Source organism: Triticum aestivum, chromosome 3B (genome assembly GCF_018294505.1).
Source record: "Triticum aestivum cultivar Chinese Spring chromosome 3B, IWGSC CS RefSeq v2.1, whole genome shotgun sequence".
NCBI classification, from domain to species: Eukaryota; Viridiplantae; Streptophyta; class Magnoliopsida; order Poales; family Poaceae; genus Triticum; species Triticum aestivum.
Genome location: NC_057801.1, coordinates 555,651,549 through 555,669,750, shown reverse-complemented (window position 1 = coordinate 555,669,750; position 18,202 = coordinate 555,651,549). Strand labels below are relative to the sequence as shown.

At 49.3% G+C, this 18,202-nt stretch overlaps 2 protein-coding genes across 2 annotated transcripts; one reads left to right on the top strand and one right to left on the bottom strand.

The window, feature by feature from the left end:
- Positions 1–11,123: 11,123 nt before the first annotated feature.
- Positions 11,124–15,531, bottom strand: LOC123070870 (uncharacterized). The gene is made up of 4 exons (XM_044494249.1): positions 15,139–15,531; positions 14,125–14,982; positions 11,775–12,162; positions 11,124–11,502 (listed from the first exon to the last, which is right to left on the bottom strand). Exons 1-4 carry the CDS (start codon positions 15,389–15,391, stop codon positions 11,124–11,126), a joined length of 1,878 nt encoding a protein of 625 aa, XP_044350184.1. The 5' UTR covers positions 15,392–15,531.
- LOC123070871 (uncharacterized) lies at positions 15,500–17,257 on the top strand. Its single transcript, XM_044494250.1, has 3 exons — positions 15,500–15,929; positions 16,045–16,386; positions 16,463–17,257. Exons 1-3 carry the CDS (start codon positions 15,627–15,629, stop codon positions 16,973–16,975), a joined length of 1,158 nt encoding a protein of 385 aa, XP_044350185.1. The 5' UTR covers positions 15,500–15,626; the 3' UTR covers positions 16,976–17,257.
- Positions 17,258–18,202: the final 945 nt, after the last annotated feature.

Genomic DNA, 18,202 nt, shown 5'->3' with positions numbered 1-18,202 from the left:
TCAAGTAACATGACTTCCAGAATAGGATTACCATACCACTCTGGTGCGGATCTTACTCTGGTAGACCTACGAGGTTCAGCAGAAACTTGATCTGAAGTTTCATGATCAATATCATTAGCTTCCTCACTAATTGGTGTAGTTGTCACAGGAACCGGTTCTTGTGATGAACTACTTTCCAATAAGGGAGCAGATACAATTATCTCATCAAGTTCTACTTTCCTCCCACTCACTTCTTTCGAGAGAAATTCCTTCTCTAGAAAGGATCCGATTTTAGCAACGAAAATCTTGCCCTCAGATCTGTGATAGAAGGTGTACCCAATAGTCTCTTTTGGGTATCCTATGAAGACACATTTCTCCGATTTGGGTTCGAGCTTATCTGGTTGAAGTTTCTTCACATAAGCATCGCAGCCCCAAACTTTAAGAAACGACAACTTTGGTTTCTTGCCAAACCACAGTTCATAAGGCGTCGTCTCAACGGATTTTGATGGTGCCCTATTTAACGTGAATGCGGCCGTCTCTAAAGCATAACCCCAAAACGATAGCAGTAAATCAGTAAGAGACATCATAGATCGCACCATATCTAGTAAAGTACGATTACGACGTTCGGGCACACCATTTCGTTGTGGTGTTCCGGGTGGCGTGAGTTGCGAAACTATTCCGCATTGTTTCAAGTGTAGACCAAACTCGTAACTCAAATATTCTCCTCCACGATCAGATCGTAGAAACTTTATTTTCTTGTTATGATGATTTTCCACTTCACTCTGAAATTCTTTGAACTTTTCAAATGTTTCAGACTTGTGTTTCATTAAGTAGATATACCCATATCTGCTCAAATCATCTGTGAAGGTGAGGAAATAACAATACCCGTCGCGAGCCTCAATATTCATTGGACCACAAACATCAGTATGTATGATTTCCAACAAATCAGTTGCTCGCTCCATAGTTCCGGAGAACGGCATTTTAGTCATCTTGCCCATGAGGCACGGTTCGCAAGTACCAAGTGATTCATAATCAAGTGATTCCAAAAGACCATCAGTATGGAGTTTCTTCATGCGCTTTACACCGATATGACCCAAACGGCAGTGCCACAAATAAGTTGCACTATCATTATCAACTCTACATCTTTTGGTTTCAACACTATGAATATGTGTATCACTACTATCGAGATTCAATAAAAACAGACCACTCTTCAAGGGTGCATGACCATAAAAGATATTACTCATATAAATAGAACAACCATTATTCTCTGATTTAAATGAATAACCGTCTCGCATCAAACAAGATCCAGATATAATGTTCATGGTCAACGCTGGCACCAAATAACAATTATTTAGGTCTAAAACTAATCCCGATGGTAGATGTAGAGGTAGCGTGCCGACCGCGATCACATCGACTTTGGAACCATTTCCCACGCGCATCGTCACCTCGTCCTTAGCCAATCTTCGCTTAATCCGTAGTCCCTGTTTCGAGTTGCAAATATTAGCAATAAAACCAGTATCAAATACTCAGGTGCTACTGCGAGCATTAGTAAGGTACACATCAATAACATGTATATCACATATACCTTTGTTCACTTTGCCATCCTTCTTATCCGCCAAATACTTGGGGCAGTTCCGCTTCCAGTGTCCAGTCTGCTTGCAGTAGAAGCACTCAGTTTCAGGCTTAGGTCCAGACTTGGGTTTCTTTTCTTGAGCAACAACTTGTTTGCTGTTCTTCTTGAAGTTCCCCTTCTTCTTCCCTTTGCCCTTTTTCTTGAAACTGGTGGTCTTGTTAACCATCAACACTTGATGCTCCTTCTTGATTTCTACCTCCGCAGCTTTTAGCATTGTGAAGAGCTCGGGAATAGTCTTGTTCATCCCTTGCATATTATAGTTCATCACGAAGCTCTTGTAGCTTGGTGGCAGTGATTGAAGAATTCTGTCAATGACACTATCATCAGGAAGATTAACTCCCAGTTGAATCAAGTGATTATTATACCCAGACATTTTGAGTATGTGTTCACTGACAGAACTATTCTCCTCCATCTTGCAGCTATAGAACTTATTGGAGACTTCATATCTCTCAAACCGGGCATTTGCTTGAAATATTAACTTCAACTCCTAGAACATCTCATATGCTCCATGACGTTCAAAACATCGTTGAAGACCCGGTTCTAAGCCGTAAAGCATGGTACACTGAACTATCGAGTAGTCATCAGCTTTGCTCTGCCAGACGTTCTTAACGTCGTCAGTTGCATCAGCAGCAGGCTTGGCACCTAGCGGTGCTTCCAGGACGTAACTTTTCTGTGCAGCAATGAGGATAATCCTCAGGTTACGGACCCAGTCCGTGTAATTGCTACCATCATCTTTCAACTTTGCTTTCTCAAGGAACGCATTAAAATTCAACGGAACAACAACACGAGCCATCTATCTACAAACAAACATAGACAAGCAAAATACTATCAGGTACTAAGTTCATGATAAATTTAAGTTCAATTAATCATATTACTTAAGAACTCCCACTTAGACAGACATCTCTCTAGTCATCTAAGTGATCACGTGATCCAAATCAACTAAACCATGTCCGATCATCACGTGAGATGGAGTAGTTTCAATGGTGAACATCACTATGTTGATCATATCTAGTATATGATTCACGTTCGACCTTTCGGTCTCCGTGTTCCGAGGCCATATCTGTATATGCTAGGCTCGTCAAGTTTAACCTGAGTATTCCGCGTGTGCAACTGTTTTGCACCCGCTGTATTTGAACGTAGAGCCTATCACACCCGATCATCACGTGGTGTCTCAGCACGAAGAACTTTCGCAACGGTGCATACTCAGGGAGAACACTTCTTGATAATTTAGTGAGAGATCATCTTAAAATGCTACCGTCAATCAAAGCAAGATAAGATGCATAAAGGATAAACATCACATGTAATCAATATAAGTGATATGATATGGCCATCATCATCTTGTGCTTGTGATCTCCATCTCCGAAGCACCGTCGTGATCAGCATCGTCACCGGCGCGGCACCTTGATCTCCATCGTAGCATCATTGTTGTTACGCCATCTATTGCTTCTACGACTATCGCTACCGCTTAGTGATAAAGTAAAGCAATTACAGGGCGTTTTGCATTTCATACAATAAAGCGACAACCATATGGCTCCTACCAGTTGCCGATAACTTCGGTTACAAAACATGATCATCTCATACAATAAAATATAGCATCACGTCTTGACCATATCACATCACAACATGCCCTGCAAAAACAAGTTAGACGTCCTCTACTTTGTTGTTGCAAATTTTACGTGGTTGCTACGGGCTTAGCAAGAATCGTTCTTACCTACGCATCAAAACCACAACGATAGTTCGTCAAGTTGGTGCTATTTTAACCTTCGTAAGGACAGGCGTAGCCACACTCGATTCAACTAAAGTGAGAGAGACAGACACCCGCCAGCCACCTTTAAGCACGAGTGCTCGTAACGGTGAAACCAGTCTCGCGTAAGCGTACGCGTAATGTCGGTCCGGGCCGCTTCATCTCACAATACCGCTGAACCAAAGAATGACATGCTGGTAAGCAGTATGACTTGTATCGCCCACAACTCACTTGTGTTCTACTCGTGCATATAACATCAACGCATAAAACTTAGGCTCGGATACCACTGTTGGGGAACGTAGTAATTTCAAAAAAATTCCTACGCACACGCAAGATCATGGTGATGGCATAGCAACGAGAGGGGAGAGTGTTGTCCACGTACCCTCGTAGACCGTAAGTGGAAGCGTTAGCACAACGCGGTTGATGTAGTCGTACGTCTTCCTGATCCGACCGATCCAAGCACCGAAGTACGGCACCTCCGAGTTCAGCACACGTTCAGCTCGATGACGATCCCCGGGCTCCGATCCAGCAAAGCTTCGGGGATGAGTTCCGTCAGCACGACGGCGTGGTGACGATGATGATGTTCTACCGGCGCAGGGCTTCGCCTAAACTCCGCGACGATATGACCGAGGTGGAATATGGTGGAGGGGGGCACCGCACACGGCTAAGGAACGATCCGTAGATCAACTTGTGTGTCTATGGGGTGCCCCCTGCCCCCGTATATAAAGGAGCAAGGGGGGAGGCCGGCCGGCCCAAGGGGGGCGCGCCAGGAGGAGGAGTCCTCCTCCTAGTAGGAGTAGGACTCCTCCTTTCCTACTCCTACTAGGAGGGGAAGGAAGGGGGAAAGGAAAGAGGGGGGCGCCGCCCCCCCTCCTAGTCCAATTCGGACCAGAGGGAGAAGGGGCGCGCGGCCCACCCTGGCCGCCCCTCTCTCTTCCCACCAAGGCCCATGTGGCCCATTAACTCTCTCGAGGGGTTCCGGTAACCCCTCCGGCACTCCGGTTTTCTCCGAAATCACCTGGAACACTTCCGGTGTCCGAATATAGTCGTCCAATATATCAATCTTTATGTCTCGACCATTTCGAGACTCCTCGTCATGTCCGGGACTCCGAACAAACTTCGGTACATCAAAACTTATAAACTCATAATAAAACTGTCATCGTAACGTTAAGCGTGCGGACTCTACGGGTTCGAGAACTATGTAGACATGACCTAGAACCATTCTCGGTCAATAACCAATAGTGGAACCTGGATGCCCATATTGGTTCCTACATATTCTATGTAGATCTTTATCGGTCAAACCGCATAACAACATACGTTGTTCCCTTTGTCATCGGTATGTTACTTGCCCAAGATTCGATCGTCGATATCCAATACCTAGTTCAATCTCGTTACCGGCAAGTCTCTTTACTCGTTACGTAATGCATCATCCCGTAACCAACTCATTGGTCACATTGCTTGCAAGGCTTATAGTGATGTGCATTACCGAGAGGGCCCAGAGATACCTCTCCGACAATCGGAGTGACAAAACCTAATCTTAAAATACGCCAACTCAACATGTACCTTTGGAGACACCTGTAGTACTCCTTTATAATCACCCAGTTACGTTGTGACGTTTGGTAGTACCCAAAGTGTTCCTCCGGTAAACGGGAGTTGCATAATCTCATAGTTTCAGGAACATGTATAAGTCATGAAGAAAGCAATAGCAATATACTAAACGATCAAGTGCTAGGCTAACGGAATGGGTCATGTCAATCACATCATTCTCCTAATGATGTGATCCCATTAATCAAATGACAACACATGTCTATGGTTAGGAAACATAACCATCTTTGATTAATGAGCTAGTCAAGTAGAGGCATACTAGTGACTATATGTTTGTCTATGTATTCACACATGTATCATGTTTCCGGTTGATAAAATTCTAGCATGAATAATAAACATTTATCATGATATGAGGAAATAAATAATAACTTTATTATTGCCTCTAGGGCATATTTCCTTCATGGTCGCCTCGCGCGGTCAACTCGTTGCCAGTGGCCCACACACCGCTTTTTGATGGTTTCCCTTATCTCTTCATGCGATGTCGTTCTCCTCCACTCATTTCCCCCATCCTGAACACTATCTCTCTTCCCCTTCTCTCTTCTTCTTCTACATGCCGCTGCTAGATATCCATGGCCACTTGCGTTGCAATACGGGGAAGGAGCCGGCTGCTGCGGGCGGGTAAAGCGGCACAAGTGCTGCAAATCGGCCAACGCAAGTGCTACAAGCAGCGGAGCCCCCTGTTTTGAGGGGAGGCAACGACGGGCTACAAGCTGGGCGGCCAACGCCAACCACTGATGTGATTCGCCGGCGGAGATGCTGCTACCCTGGCGCAGCGGAGCTGCAACCTTAGTTCGGCGGAGCTACAACCATAGGCTGGTGGAGTTGCAACCAACAAAACAAATGCTGGAACCGGCGACAGCCGTGGTGCGACGGTGATCCATCCTTGCTGGAACCAGCAATTTTTTTTGCTGGAAGCGATGATTTGTTTTGCTACGACCCAGTGACAATAATTCATAGTTTTGCTGGAAGCGGCAAGTGCTTTTGCTGGAACCATTTTCTTTTTTTGTTGCAAGCATTATTTCTATTTCTTATCTACCTTTTGATTTTTGCTGGAACAAACATCCGTTATTTTTGTTACCATCACCTTGGAGTTTTGCTGGAGCCAGCGTATTTTTTGCCACAACTGTTCTTCAGTTATGTTGGAACCAGCGCACCTTTTTGTTTGTGATTTTGGCAATGGCGAGTGTGCCGGTGGTGAGGGTTGACGACGAGCGACGGGGGCGGCTGGGCATGAGGGGAGGTACCGCGTGCTGCACGGTGCAGGGGAAGTGGGAGTGGGCGGCTGCCATGGTTTTGTTTTCGTGGTTTTTTTCGTTTATATGTGGAGGTGAGGATGTGAAAAAGACAAGGTGAGAGAGATATCGTACGACTGCGTGTGGAATGATCTGAGGGCTGCGCAGGGACCAGCCCAAACTTTGGGCCGGCGTGCCGGCGCCTAGTACTAGCATCTCTAATTTGGCTCCCCTGATTTTCACGGATGGGCCCGCCTCACTTAATCAAATTTCAACCAATCACTCTTAACCACCCCGTAAACCCCCTTAGTAATCCCGTGTGTGTAGCATCTCTCTTAGTTGGCTTAGCTACCGATCAGGATTGTCTAAAAAAAAGCTACATACCAGGAGGATATAAATCATAGCATTCACCCATAGCGCCCTATGTTGTACATGACTCGAGGGCCTATTCAAAGAAATTCTAGTTGACGGGATGGTTTGTGCATTCCGAATTCCATGCTCCATCATATGGCATTTAAATCGAATCATGAGGGCGGACACAAGATTTCAGTCAAGCCCAAGCCGTCAATCATCACGGTCATCTAACCCTAGGCGGCACGGGCGGTGTCCCCAGCAGCGCGTCGCCGGCCTCCTCCCCTCATCGCCGCCGAAGGCCATCACCAGGCAAAACCTGGGTCGTGGCGGCGGCGGGGTCTCTCTCCTGTGGCGTAGCACCCTCTCACACCCCGGCGCGGCACGCGATCCAGTGGCGTTCCCCGGCAGACAGTGGCTCTTCCAACGCCATGTAGCTCCTCCGGCAGCCGATCGCCCCCCCCCACCGTGCTATGGCTCCATCCCCCCTCACCCGCGCGAGCTTCAGGTCAACCCCCTCCCACCCACCCCGCCCATGATCTGGTGATGCTCCCCGGCCGGCAGCGACTTTCCCGGCCCCTCCGGCGGCAGGGAGACCCACCAGTGCTGCTGCTCCCTCCACGACCAACACCCCCTGCACCCCCTCGGGCGGCGGCCTTGGAAGCTGCTGGTGCTTCCCAGCGGTGGCCGCCCCTTCAGCGCGCTCGCCAGGACTTGGTTGTGCGTGCGCCCACCTCCACCCCCCGACAGGGGCGTCTTTTGCCCGGCGGCCATGTGGACACCCTCCTGAGTCCATGGTCGGCCGGGGGGCTCCGGACCCGGCGTGCCTCGGAAGCTGCGCCCTTTCCGGCTCCTTCGGCTTGCCGGCACCTCGGTGCCTCCGCACCCCCACCCTGCTGGTGTCCTTGGTGGCCGTCCATACCGACACATCTTTGATTTCGGTGCACTCCGGGAGCTGCCCCCCCCTTTCCAGCTCCTTGGGCTCGTCAGCATCCTCGTTGCTCCGGTCCCGGTGATCCAGATCCCCGCTACCCTCCGGATCCTGGTTCATGCCAGCATCCGACCATCGTCACATTCCTCAACACCCCTCATTCCACCCAGCCGCCCACCTTCGTGCCCCGTCTGTCTCTCCCCTGCTCCACTGCTCGTGGGTCCAGCGGCGCCCATTGCCTCTTTGTCGGCAGGCGTGGCTCCCCTTCCTATGGTCATGGTTTCGGCCTATGCCTGACTTCCTCTTCTCCGACCCATACTCCGATGGCTTGGAATTGCTCGGACTCTGTCCAGGAAGAAATCCCTGCATTCTATGCTGGCAGCGGCGACACCTGCGGGTGTCGTTCCCTCTTGGAGGTGTTGCACGGTCCCTATCTGGGCCCCTCTTAGAGCATCAGGGGAAACCCTAGGTTCGGCTTTCCGGATCGGACGATGACGACGTCTCGGCGCCATACTCCTTCATGAAAGCGCTGTCTTGGTTGCTCGCGGCGTCCTCGGGTCTGGATCTGGAGATCTTGGTCATCGTGCTGTTGGTCTGAGCTACTTCTTAGGATGGCGAGTTTAGCTGTGTTTTTCTTGTTTGGGCCGAGCATCCCATCTCTCTCTGCTCTTGACACCATGTTCATGCCTCTTGCATCTGTGTCATGTGTCGTACTTGTTCTAACTTATTCTATGGATGGAATGATACACATGCGTATTCGTGAAAAAGTTATTTCAATCAAGAGAGTTGTTTTTCTAAGCCCAAGCACATTGTAGCCCTTATCCTTATCCTCCAACATTGCGTTAAGATATGTGCTAGTCAACTAATTTACTACATGAATGTTTTTTTTGTTTTTCTTAAATAAAATAATATTTAAAGAAACAAAAAAGAGAAAAGCTTATGAATGAACCGTGATGCAGAAAATGGATGGCTAAGATAAGGGGCTTCCTGTTCCTGGGTTCTACCACACCTTTCCCTTAAATCAAAGAAGACAAGTGCTAGGGTACGATCCGAAGGAGTAAGCAGAGGCACCGCAAACATATCTAAGCTAAGTTAGTCCAAGTGGATTTGGCCCACACCTTAGATGCCGTCACAGTAAAAAAAGTCACAAGAGCATCGTATTCATACTCAAGACTTATATCACTTGATACTGATATGTGAATTAAAATTCAAAAAAAATTTAACAAGTGTCATAGATGACTTTAATCTCTTTAAAATCCTTCATCCACTCAATATCACCGAGTTGTTGCGCATCTATATCAAAGGTTAGTCTTTCAGGATTAGCCAAACTTAACATTGACAGTTGTCGAAGCAAAGCATGTCAAACAAACACTAAGATAGGTACAAATTATTTGTGCAAACAAAATCATAATCCACAACAATACCAAACACTACCTCAGTTGCTTCACTCAGTTAGGTGATTGATATATAGTGTTTGCTGCATCTGCACTCAAGTCCTCTTTGCTTTCACTTTGATGTCATATTGAATTGCCAACACATTCAAAAGTCTTAACTTATGATAGCCAGGGTCACGTGTTACACTCCAAAACAAGCACACATATTCATCTAGGTGAAGTGCGAACAAATAATCAAATTTTAAACTGGTATTTTTGAAACGTGTCCTACACCTGTCTGGCCTTGGTTGATGAGCCACTTGCATAAATTGTACTTGTCTCTGTGCTAAAGTAAGAGCTCAATGAACTCCATCCTTGTGGAGGCCACACAAACGTTGGTTTCTTAGGAGGCACGGCCGGCGGTAGCTTTAACTTGGTGATAACCTGCACCACTTCCACCATGCTTGGCCGGTTCGACGGGTTTGGGTTGGTGCACGCCAAGCCAAGCAGCATTAGGCGTTTGGCGTCATCATCATCGAACCCCGCCATGGCAAGCACGGGATCCATGGCATCGAGCAACTTTTCCTCCCAATGGAAACGCCATATCCAGTCTGTGATGTGACCTTCAGACGGGACATCCCTGTCGAGCGCCCGTCTGCCGGTCACGATCTCGAGGACGACGACACCGAACGCATAGATGTCAGTCTCTCTCGTAGCTCTGTAGCTACAGGCGTACTCCGGCGCTATGTAGCCATGTGTCCCGGCGAGGCCGGTGACGGAGTTACGGTCAAGAGGGACCGTGCAGGCAATGCCGAAGTCACCCAGGCGGGCACCAAAGGTGGAATCGAGCATGATGTTTCTCGCCTTGATATCACGATGAAGAACTGTGGGCTCATACTCATGATGAACGTAGTGCAGGCCGGTGGCTATGTCCCTCACGATGGCATAGCGGGTGTCCCATAGGAGAATTGGTGTTCTTAGATGGAAGAGATGTTGGTCCAAGCTGCCATTGGGCATGAGCTCAAAGATGAGGAGGGGCTCCCCATCATGGTAAGACCAACCTGCAATATTAGTTGTTACAAAGTGAACCCCTAAAAAAGAGTTGTTACAAAGTGAAGCAAACTGGTTATTTGTAAATATGCATAGTGATCAGGGCTGCAAATTTGAAACATTTAGGGTACCTCGGACCTTTCTTAGTTAAATTAAATAAACTAAATTGTCAAAGAACACATATTTCTGCAAATTTAGCTGTTTTTTTTAATAAATAGGGTCCCAGGGCACCCTAAAGGTTCCAAATATGAATCCTGTCATGTTATGGTACATTCATCAAATAGAGCAAGTTTTAATTTCAACCTAGCAAGAAAAAAAATCATCAACCCCATTGAAAATGTGATGTTCTTTTTTTTGGAAAGGAGCACACAATCATATATTATTGATTATTCAATGATATACAAAACTCAGCATCGGTACTGAACAAATTGATTTACAACAGAAAGACGATAGAAAACCTGATACTCCCTCTTTTTCACAATGTAGTGCGTCCGCGCTTTCGAGATTTAAGTTTGACCATATATTTAACTTAGATCTCGAGAAGTACGGAATGGAGGGAGTACCATTCAACGGGAACCTACCACAAACCCTACAATAACGACTGGACAACGGAAAAATGATACTCCTAGGTTTGGCTACCGAAATCCAAAGAATTACCAAGATGGGGCGAGAAATAGAGTTACCGAAGAGCGTAGACACCAGAAAATACCAAACAAATACGCTCAAAAAAATCTAAACTAAATTTGAATTCAATGTTAATTGAGGCAGGTATTTATTTGTATTAAACTCATATTGTTTTGAAACTCGCTACCAACGCAGTGGTAGTCCTCCGCACGTGCCCTTAACGTTTTGAGTATGTGAGTTCAATCCCCCGACTGGCCTTTAACCTTTTACATGTTTACCACTACACCATTTTACTGCTTATTACTCTGAGAGTTTCCGTATTATTTAACTATACGTGCATTTATCAAATTCAATAAAATTTAAAAAATGGATTTTTTGTACATATTTTTCTTGTGGGGTAGCCAAAAACACACCGGACGGCATCCGTGTTTTTCGCCCGGTGCCCAAATCCTTTCCTAGACAAAGCCATTCAAGAAGGAAGGAAAATGTACTCCCTCCGTTTCAAATTACTCGTCGTGGTTTTAGTTTAAACTAAAACCACGACGAGTAATTTGAAACGGAGGGAGTATATAAATAAAGGAATGTTAACGTGTGCACGTGGCTACGTACCGATGAGAGGGACGATGTTCTTGTGGCGCAGACGGTTGATGACGCTGACCTCGTCCAGGAAGTCGTCGAAGCGCCGGTCGTCGTTTCGCGTGAACTTCTTGACGGCCACCTCCATTTCTGGACGGCCCGTTTCTAGTGCCGCAGGAAGCCTGCATCTGTACACGGAGCCAAAGGTTCCTGATCCCAACTTCATTGTGCCGTCAAAGTTCTTCGTGGCCTTCTTAATGTCGGAGAAGTCGATCCGACATGGCATCCCCGGGAGTCGTTGCATGGACTTGGCCAGCTGCTCCAGATCCTTCTTCCACCTCCTGTACCTGGAGTTGTAGTAAAAACCGACGGCGGCGGCACAGCAGCCGTGGAAGCCACAGATCCTAGAACGGCGAGCAGTATCACCAGCCATGACTTCTTATTATCATCCTTCTCGGCAGCCGGCGAGAGCCTCTCCACCGTCAGATCCCAGCCGCGGATGCCGGCGAGGACATAGGCCACCCTGGAGGCGGAGAAGCCGACGAACGCGGACTGGTTGGTGCGACCCGTCAAGTTGACGGCCGAGTCGCCGACGAGCTGATCGCGGGGCTTAGTCCGGCCGGCGGGGGCGACGAACACTCCTAGGCGGGACAGCACGGCGTTGTAGTCGATCCACACGGTCACGGTCGGCGTCGCGCTGCTGGGCGTGACGGTGACGTTGAGGCCCACGCGTGGAGACTCCGGGGCGTACGACTTCACCGTGCCAACCTTGACGGCGGCAAAGCGGTTGCTGCCCCGCTGCGTGGGGTCGCCCGGGCCGGAGATGAACGTCGTCACACTAATAAACTTTCCCTTATACGTCGGGAACCTGTCGAGGAGGACGACGAACGCCACAGGGGAGGTCCCGTCCATGGTGAAGCTTGTGTTGAAGGATGCCTGGCGGGGAGGTCCCTGCCGGCCATCACCGCCGCGCCAGAGCTCGACCGTCCGCGAGAGGACAACGAACCAGGCGGACTCGTTCACCGCGGAGAGGGTCGGGTGGTCGATGCCGAACAGGGTTGGACCTGACACTACCTGTGACTGGTTGGTGACGACCGTCAAGCCGTCGGCCGTGGTACTGTTGATGGTGGCGAAGCTATAGGCCACGACGTCGTCCCGCGCCGCCCAGGAGGAGCTCATCACTGAGCAGAGCAACAGGAGAGCTGCTAGAAGAAGGTTATGGTATCCCAGGCCCAACATCTTACTACTCGTCTGTTTTTAGAAATGGAATTCGACTGTGGATTAATCATCATGAACAGAACGGATGCGGTTTTATAGATGAGATTGAGACCTATCTGCATGGTTAGTCAAGAACCTAGGATTGGCTCCAAAGTAGATGAAACGGTCCAGACTCTTTTTTGCAAAACAGAAACGGTCTGCCCATGATACTTGTCCCACTAACTTCTGTTCATTCCTGTATTTTTTTTCCATGGTTAGAATAGTTGATGACAAGTTATACATGTACATATCCTAATAAAAAAATTACGAACACATCACAAAGTTTACACATGGGGGTTTAGTATTGGATTGCTTATATCAGTAAAAATGTCTGAGACAAAATTCTCATTCATACCGTAGAGTTGACTCTGGAGGGGCCGAGAGAAACAACTGAATTGAGTTTTTGTATATGTCAGTGGTTCGGTTGAACAGTATGGATATATACATATACTAGATGATCTTTAACTTTTCATTGTTAGAAGTTAGAACCCTGTCGAGGTCATTGTCCTGATGCACAAGATTATTCCAACAATGAATCGGAAAAAGTCTAAGCTCAACTATTTCGTGCTAGACGAAGATTCTGAAAGTCTAGCTAGCTTGGAGGCAAAGGATGCTATATTAAAAATGGTGAGCATTAGCAAGCTCTTCAGCTTTTGCAATGTCTACTCTTTGGTGAAGTCGTTGTCACACCTAGTAGTAAGGACAACGCTGAATCCGTCATGGCCGTAAAAAATGATTAGTCCCAACAATTTTGTGCCGTAGGGAAGTTCCCAAAGCCTAGCTTCCTTTACCACATACATAGTGCCTATTCAGTACTGGGTATTGCACATTAAAAACTCGACTGCACAAAAAGCTCACTATGCACGTAACTACTCCCTCCATTCATAAATATAAGATGTTTGGGATATTTCAGTATACGTCCGATTCTAAAAAAAGTTAGTACATCTTATATTTGTGAACGAAGGGAGCAAGTGGAGCAAGTGCTAATTATCTCATCTACATGATCCACATTGGATATGCACAATGCAACCATCATGTAGGCTCACACATATGAGGTTCCTACAAACTATTAATCACAAAAGGCAGCAGTAGGTTCACCAAACTTCAGTATGAACAATCAACTCTACAGCCACTACAAAAGGTCAAAGATCACCATGCTAAGACAATTGACAGATAAGCAGTCATGCAGTTGTAGGATCTTTCCCAGGCACGGTAAACCAATTAAGTTAACAACTTGCACCATAGTAACCACCATAATAAGTTCAGATAAATACGGTGGTTAAATTGGATACATACTAAGGCAATTTATTGGCTTGGTAACTACTGATCACCATACCAACTTGGAAGCAGCTGGAACAGCAATAACATCTTCACTTCAGTGATTCAGTCCTGAGGGAAGAGCCATGCTGCAAGACACATCTCATCACAACGTTTCCAGGAGATCATTGGATGAGGGGAAGAGACCTTGCCGTCTCTCATGTTATAGGCACTGCAAAAGGTGTTCTCATCATAGCCGTATTTCACACGATTCACTTCGTCATCATCCAAGAAAAAGATGTGATCACCGGGCAACCCATACTGAGACACAGAGACAGCCCTGGAGCACCTTCTCCCAAGAAACAGCACCTGGTCATCCCCCACAGTTGTCACCTTCACCCACCGTGAATGCGCAAAGTCAGCCTCGAATACCTCAAACTCATTCCCGAAAGAAAAATCTCCGTCTTCAAGTTCAGGAACCCAAATCTTCCTGCATACCATCAGCAATTTACCGCGTGATTCAACCAGGTAGAGCTTCTTGCCGGGCGTATTGTCGTCTTCGGACGCAACTGTCTGCCAGGGATCACCCTTGATGACCTGTCCAACTCGAGAGACCTGTGGATCCCCGGTGCATTGGTGCTGGCTGATGTTCACCACAAAGAGGTTCTCATCATTGGCAATGGCATAGAGCTTGCCCTGGTAGAAGGCCATGTCTTCGTAAAGCTTACACTTGTCATACGCGCGTACTGACCACGACGAGGCCCCCGGCTGGCACATTAGAATCTGACTGGCGCCTCCTGGATGGCATATTGGAAGGTGACAGGGTCTTCCAACACCGACCAGCGCAGCAACAAGGTTGGGGGAGCACAATATTATCTTGCTCATGCGCAGCTTCCCTTCCATGTCCTCTATATGCATCCATGTGGTGTAAGGGTCGGGGGAGCGCTCCCCGTCTTCCCATTTTGTCCATTTCTGGACTGCGTTTGGAGGACGCAGCCGGACGCGCGAGAGAGGAGGGAGCCTGACGGTGGCCCTGGCGAACGGGTCATGCAGGAAGCACCCGTCGTCGCGCGGGAAGACGAGCCAGCTGCCGCAGACGCCCTGGTACCCGGCGAAGCCGAATCCCGGGAAGCGGAAGGGCTTGGCGTAGGGGAGGCTGTAGAAGGTGCCGTCCGGGAGAGCGAGCAGCGGCAGCGGCGGGTGCAGGCGGAGGAACTGCTGCGCGACGTTGCGCCACTGCGGGCACACGGCGGCGAAGAGGGCGCGGTCGGCGTACGCGGGGAGGAGGCGGAGCACCAGGCTCGCCAGGTCCAGCGGGATGGCCGACCACGACGGCGGCGGCGAGCGCGGCTGCGTCTCCGCCATCGTTCCTGCGAGAATACTCAGTAGGTGAGATGAGATCCTAGTTCATCGCAACCGACCAAGCACGCGAAGCGTCGAGCACTTGGCGTGCACGGTTCAGCGGATGGGATACCACCATTCCACCACCGGAGTTTAGAGGAGAGGGAGGAGGAAGAGGCGCATACCGGATCTTAGAGGCGGGCACCAGATGTCATAGGCTGGTGGCGGAGTCGGCGTCGATCGCGCCGGCGAGGAACCTAATCGTACCGCCGCCGCTGCCGCCGCTGCTGTGTGGAAGTTAAGGTAGGGTCTGCTCTGCCTTTTTGTTGTTGTAGTGGAACACAAAGGTCTGCTCTGCCGGGTGAGCCGTGTGCTGTTTCGAGAAATGGGCCGCGGCCTGGTCTGGTCCAGGGCGCTCCCGGCGAGACGCTGCTGCATGCATGCAGGCAGCTCCCGCCTCGCCTCGACCTCCGGGCTCGGCGGGATCCACTAATTCCTCGCTTCCAATGCATGGCGTCCTGCTCCTACATGTCGTCCCCGACCTTCCCTCTCCTCTCGTTCCTTCCTCCCCCCTGTTTCTCTCCCTTCCGCTCTCCTGTCTGTTCCGCACAGCGCGTCGGGCGTCCTGCTCCCGTTGGCCGGTCGGCATTATTGATGCGGTGGTGGTCGTGTCATGAGGAAGCTGTGCCCGAACCATGACCGCGACGACTCCCAGCTGGACACCGTGCTGGAGGTGCCCATCCCCGATGAGATGCTCGCCAACGCCCCCGGCGCCGACAAGCGCCGGGGCGGCGGTCCCAACATGCGCGCCTGGCTCAAGACCCAGGCGTTCGACCGCGCAACCGCCGAAGGGCCCGCCGCTGCCGCCGCCAACGCCGAGCTCCAGCTCTTCCTCAACGTCGTCGGCTCGCCGCTCATCCCCTGCCCCGTCCCCCACGACCGCGCCTTCAGCCGCTCCATCCGCGACTCCTCCATCGTAAGCCTTGCATGCATGCTCCGTGCACGCCACATCAACAGCAGCACAAACGATTGAATTGATTCTTGACACGCGTAGCGTACGTGTGTTTGGTTGTGTGGATGCATGAATGAAGCAAGCGTCGACGGCCAAATACATCATGCAGCAGTACATCGCGGCCACGGGCGGGCAGGCGGCGCTGCAGGGCGTGCAGAGCATGTACGCCGTCGGGAAGGTGAAGATGTGCGCGTCCGAGTTCCACCTCGGCGACCAGACCGTCACCGCCGCCCAGGGACGCGCTGAGGTCGGCGGCTTCGTGCTCTGGCAGAAGTGCCCCGAGGTCTGGTACTTCGAGCTCATCATGGCCGGTCACAAGATGAGCGCCGGCAGCGACGGCAAGGTCGCCTGGCGCCAGTCCGCCGCCGAGAACTCCCATGCCTCCCGCGGCCCGCCCCGCCCACTCCGCCGGTCCCTCCAGGCACGCCCACGTATCCTACCACCGGATGCATCGATCAATTCGAGACCTTCTTGACGCATGCATGCATGGCCTGCAGGGTCTGGACCCGCGGTCGATCGCGAACCTCTTCTCCGACGCGGTATGCATCGGCGAGAAGGTCATCAACGGCGAGGAGTGCTTCATCCTGAAGCTGGAGGCGAGCGCCATGACGCTGCGGGCGCGGAGCGCGGCGGCGTTCGACATCATCCACCACACGGTGTGGGGATACTTCAGCCAGCGCACGGGCCTGCTCATCCAGCTCGAGGACAACCACCTGCTCCGCATGAAGTCCGGCAAGGGCGCGCGACGCAGCGAGAACATCTTCTGGGAGACCAGCATGGAGTCCGTCATCAACAACTACCGCCACATCGACGGCGTCAACATCGCGCACGGCGGCAAAACCACCGTCACGCTCTTCCGCTACGGCGAGGGCTCCGTCAACCACAAGAGGAAGCTGGAGGAGACGTGGACGGTGGAGGAGGCCGACTTCAACGTGAAAGGCCTCACCTCCGACTACTTCCTGCCGCCGTCAGACCTCAAGAAGGAGGGCGACGACCAGCCCGGCGGATGACCGGACACCGCGAATAATCAAGTGCTCGCGGTAGTGCTAATTTGAAACAACGTTAATCCAAGGACATCGAAATCCATTCCAGGCTAATCTTTTCTGTAGACGTGGCCATAGCTGTATGTGTGTTGATTCTTCTTTCAACCAATCGCAAAGTACGCCATGATCCACGAATAGAATTACTTAAGTTTCTTCTCTCTTCTATGGGAAAGCATGGCTATGAAGTAGTAGTACATAAATATTAATATTTTTTAAAATTGAAGTAGTACATAAATATGTACTTGGAAATTGCTGTGGTAGATACTCTAGGTCCTCCCAGGTAGCCGGAGCAGCATCAGCACCGCTCCACTGAACGAGTACTTGAGGAATAGTATGAAGTCTACGCTGTCGACCCCGGTGCTGGAGAACCTGGACAGGCACTGCTTGAGGTAAAGCATCTCAGTATGGAAGAGATGTTTGTACCTCAAGTGGAGAAGTAACATAGCGTTTCAACTGAGGAACATGGAACACTTGATGAACTCTGTTTGAACTAGGCAATTCTAATTGATACACCGGTTGGCCAATCTTTTAAGTAATGGTATATATGGCCCATAGTACTTGGAGGGCAATTTATGATTAGCTAACCTGACAAAAGGATTGGACATAAGGCAGCAATTTCAAAAACACCTTGTCACCAACTACAAACTGTATGCTAGTTATGTTCTTATCTGCTTGAAATATTATCTTTTGCTGAGCTCATTGAAGATGTTGTCTGACTAAATCAACAACAAGAGCTCTCTGTTCCAGCCAAACAACAATATCAGGAAATGCTACAGTGTCAGAAGCAGAGATATCAAAGTATCTTGGAGCTTGTCCATATAAAATCTCAAATGGGGTCTTGCCAACAGAGGAATGTCATTGGTATTGTACCAGAATTCACAAAGAGAAAGCCACTTGGATCAATAGGATGGAGATGAAGCACATGAAATAGTGTTTTATCTGCTGGTTTACCTTCTCAGTTTGGCCATCTATTTCAGGATGGTTGGTTGTACTCATTTTCGGTTCACTTCCGGTTGCCTTGATTACAGTTTTCCAGAAGGAACTATATTTGGCATGATATGTAACTTGTATACATCATCAATGAAGGTTTCTGCAACAACTTGAGCAGAGAAAAGATGATGTAAAGCGATAAACCGGCCATATTTAGTGAAATTATCAATTACCACTAAAATGCAGTTATACCCCCCATAAGTA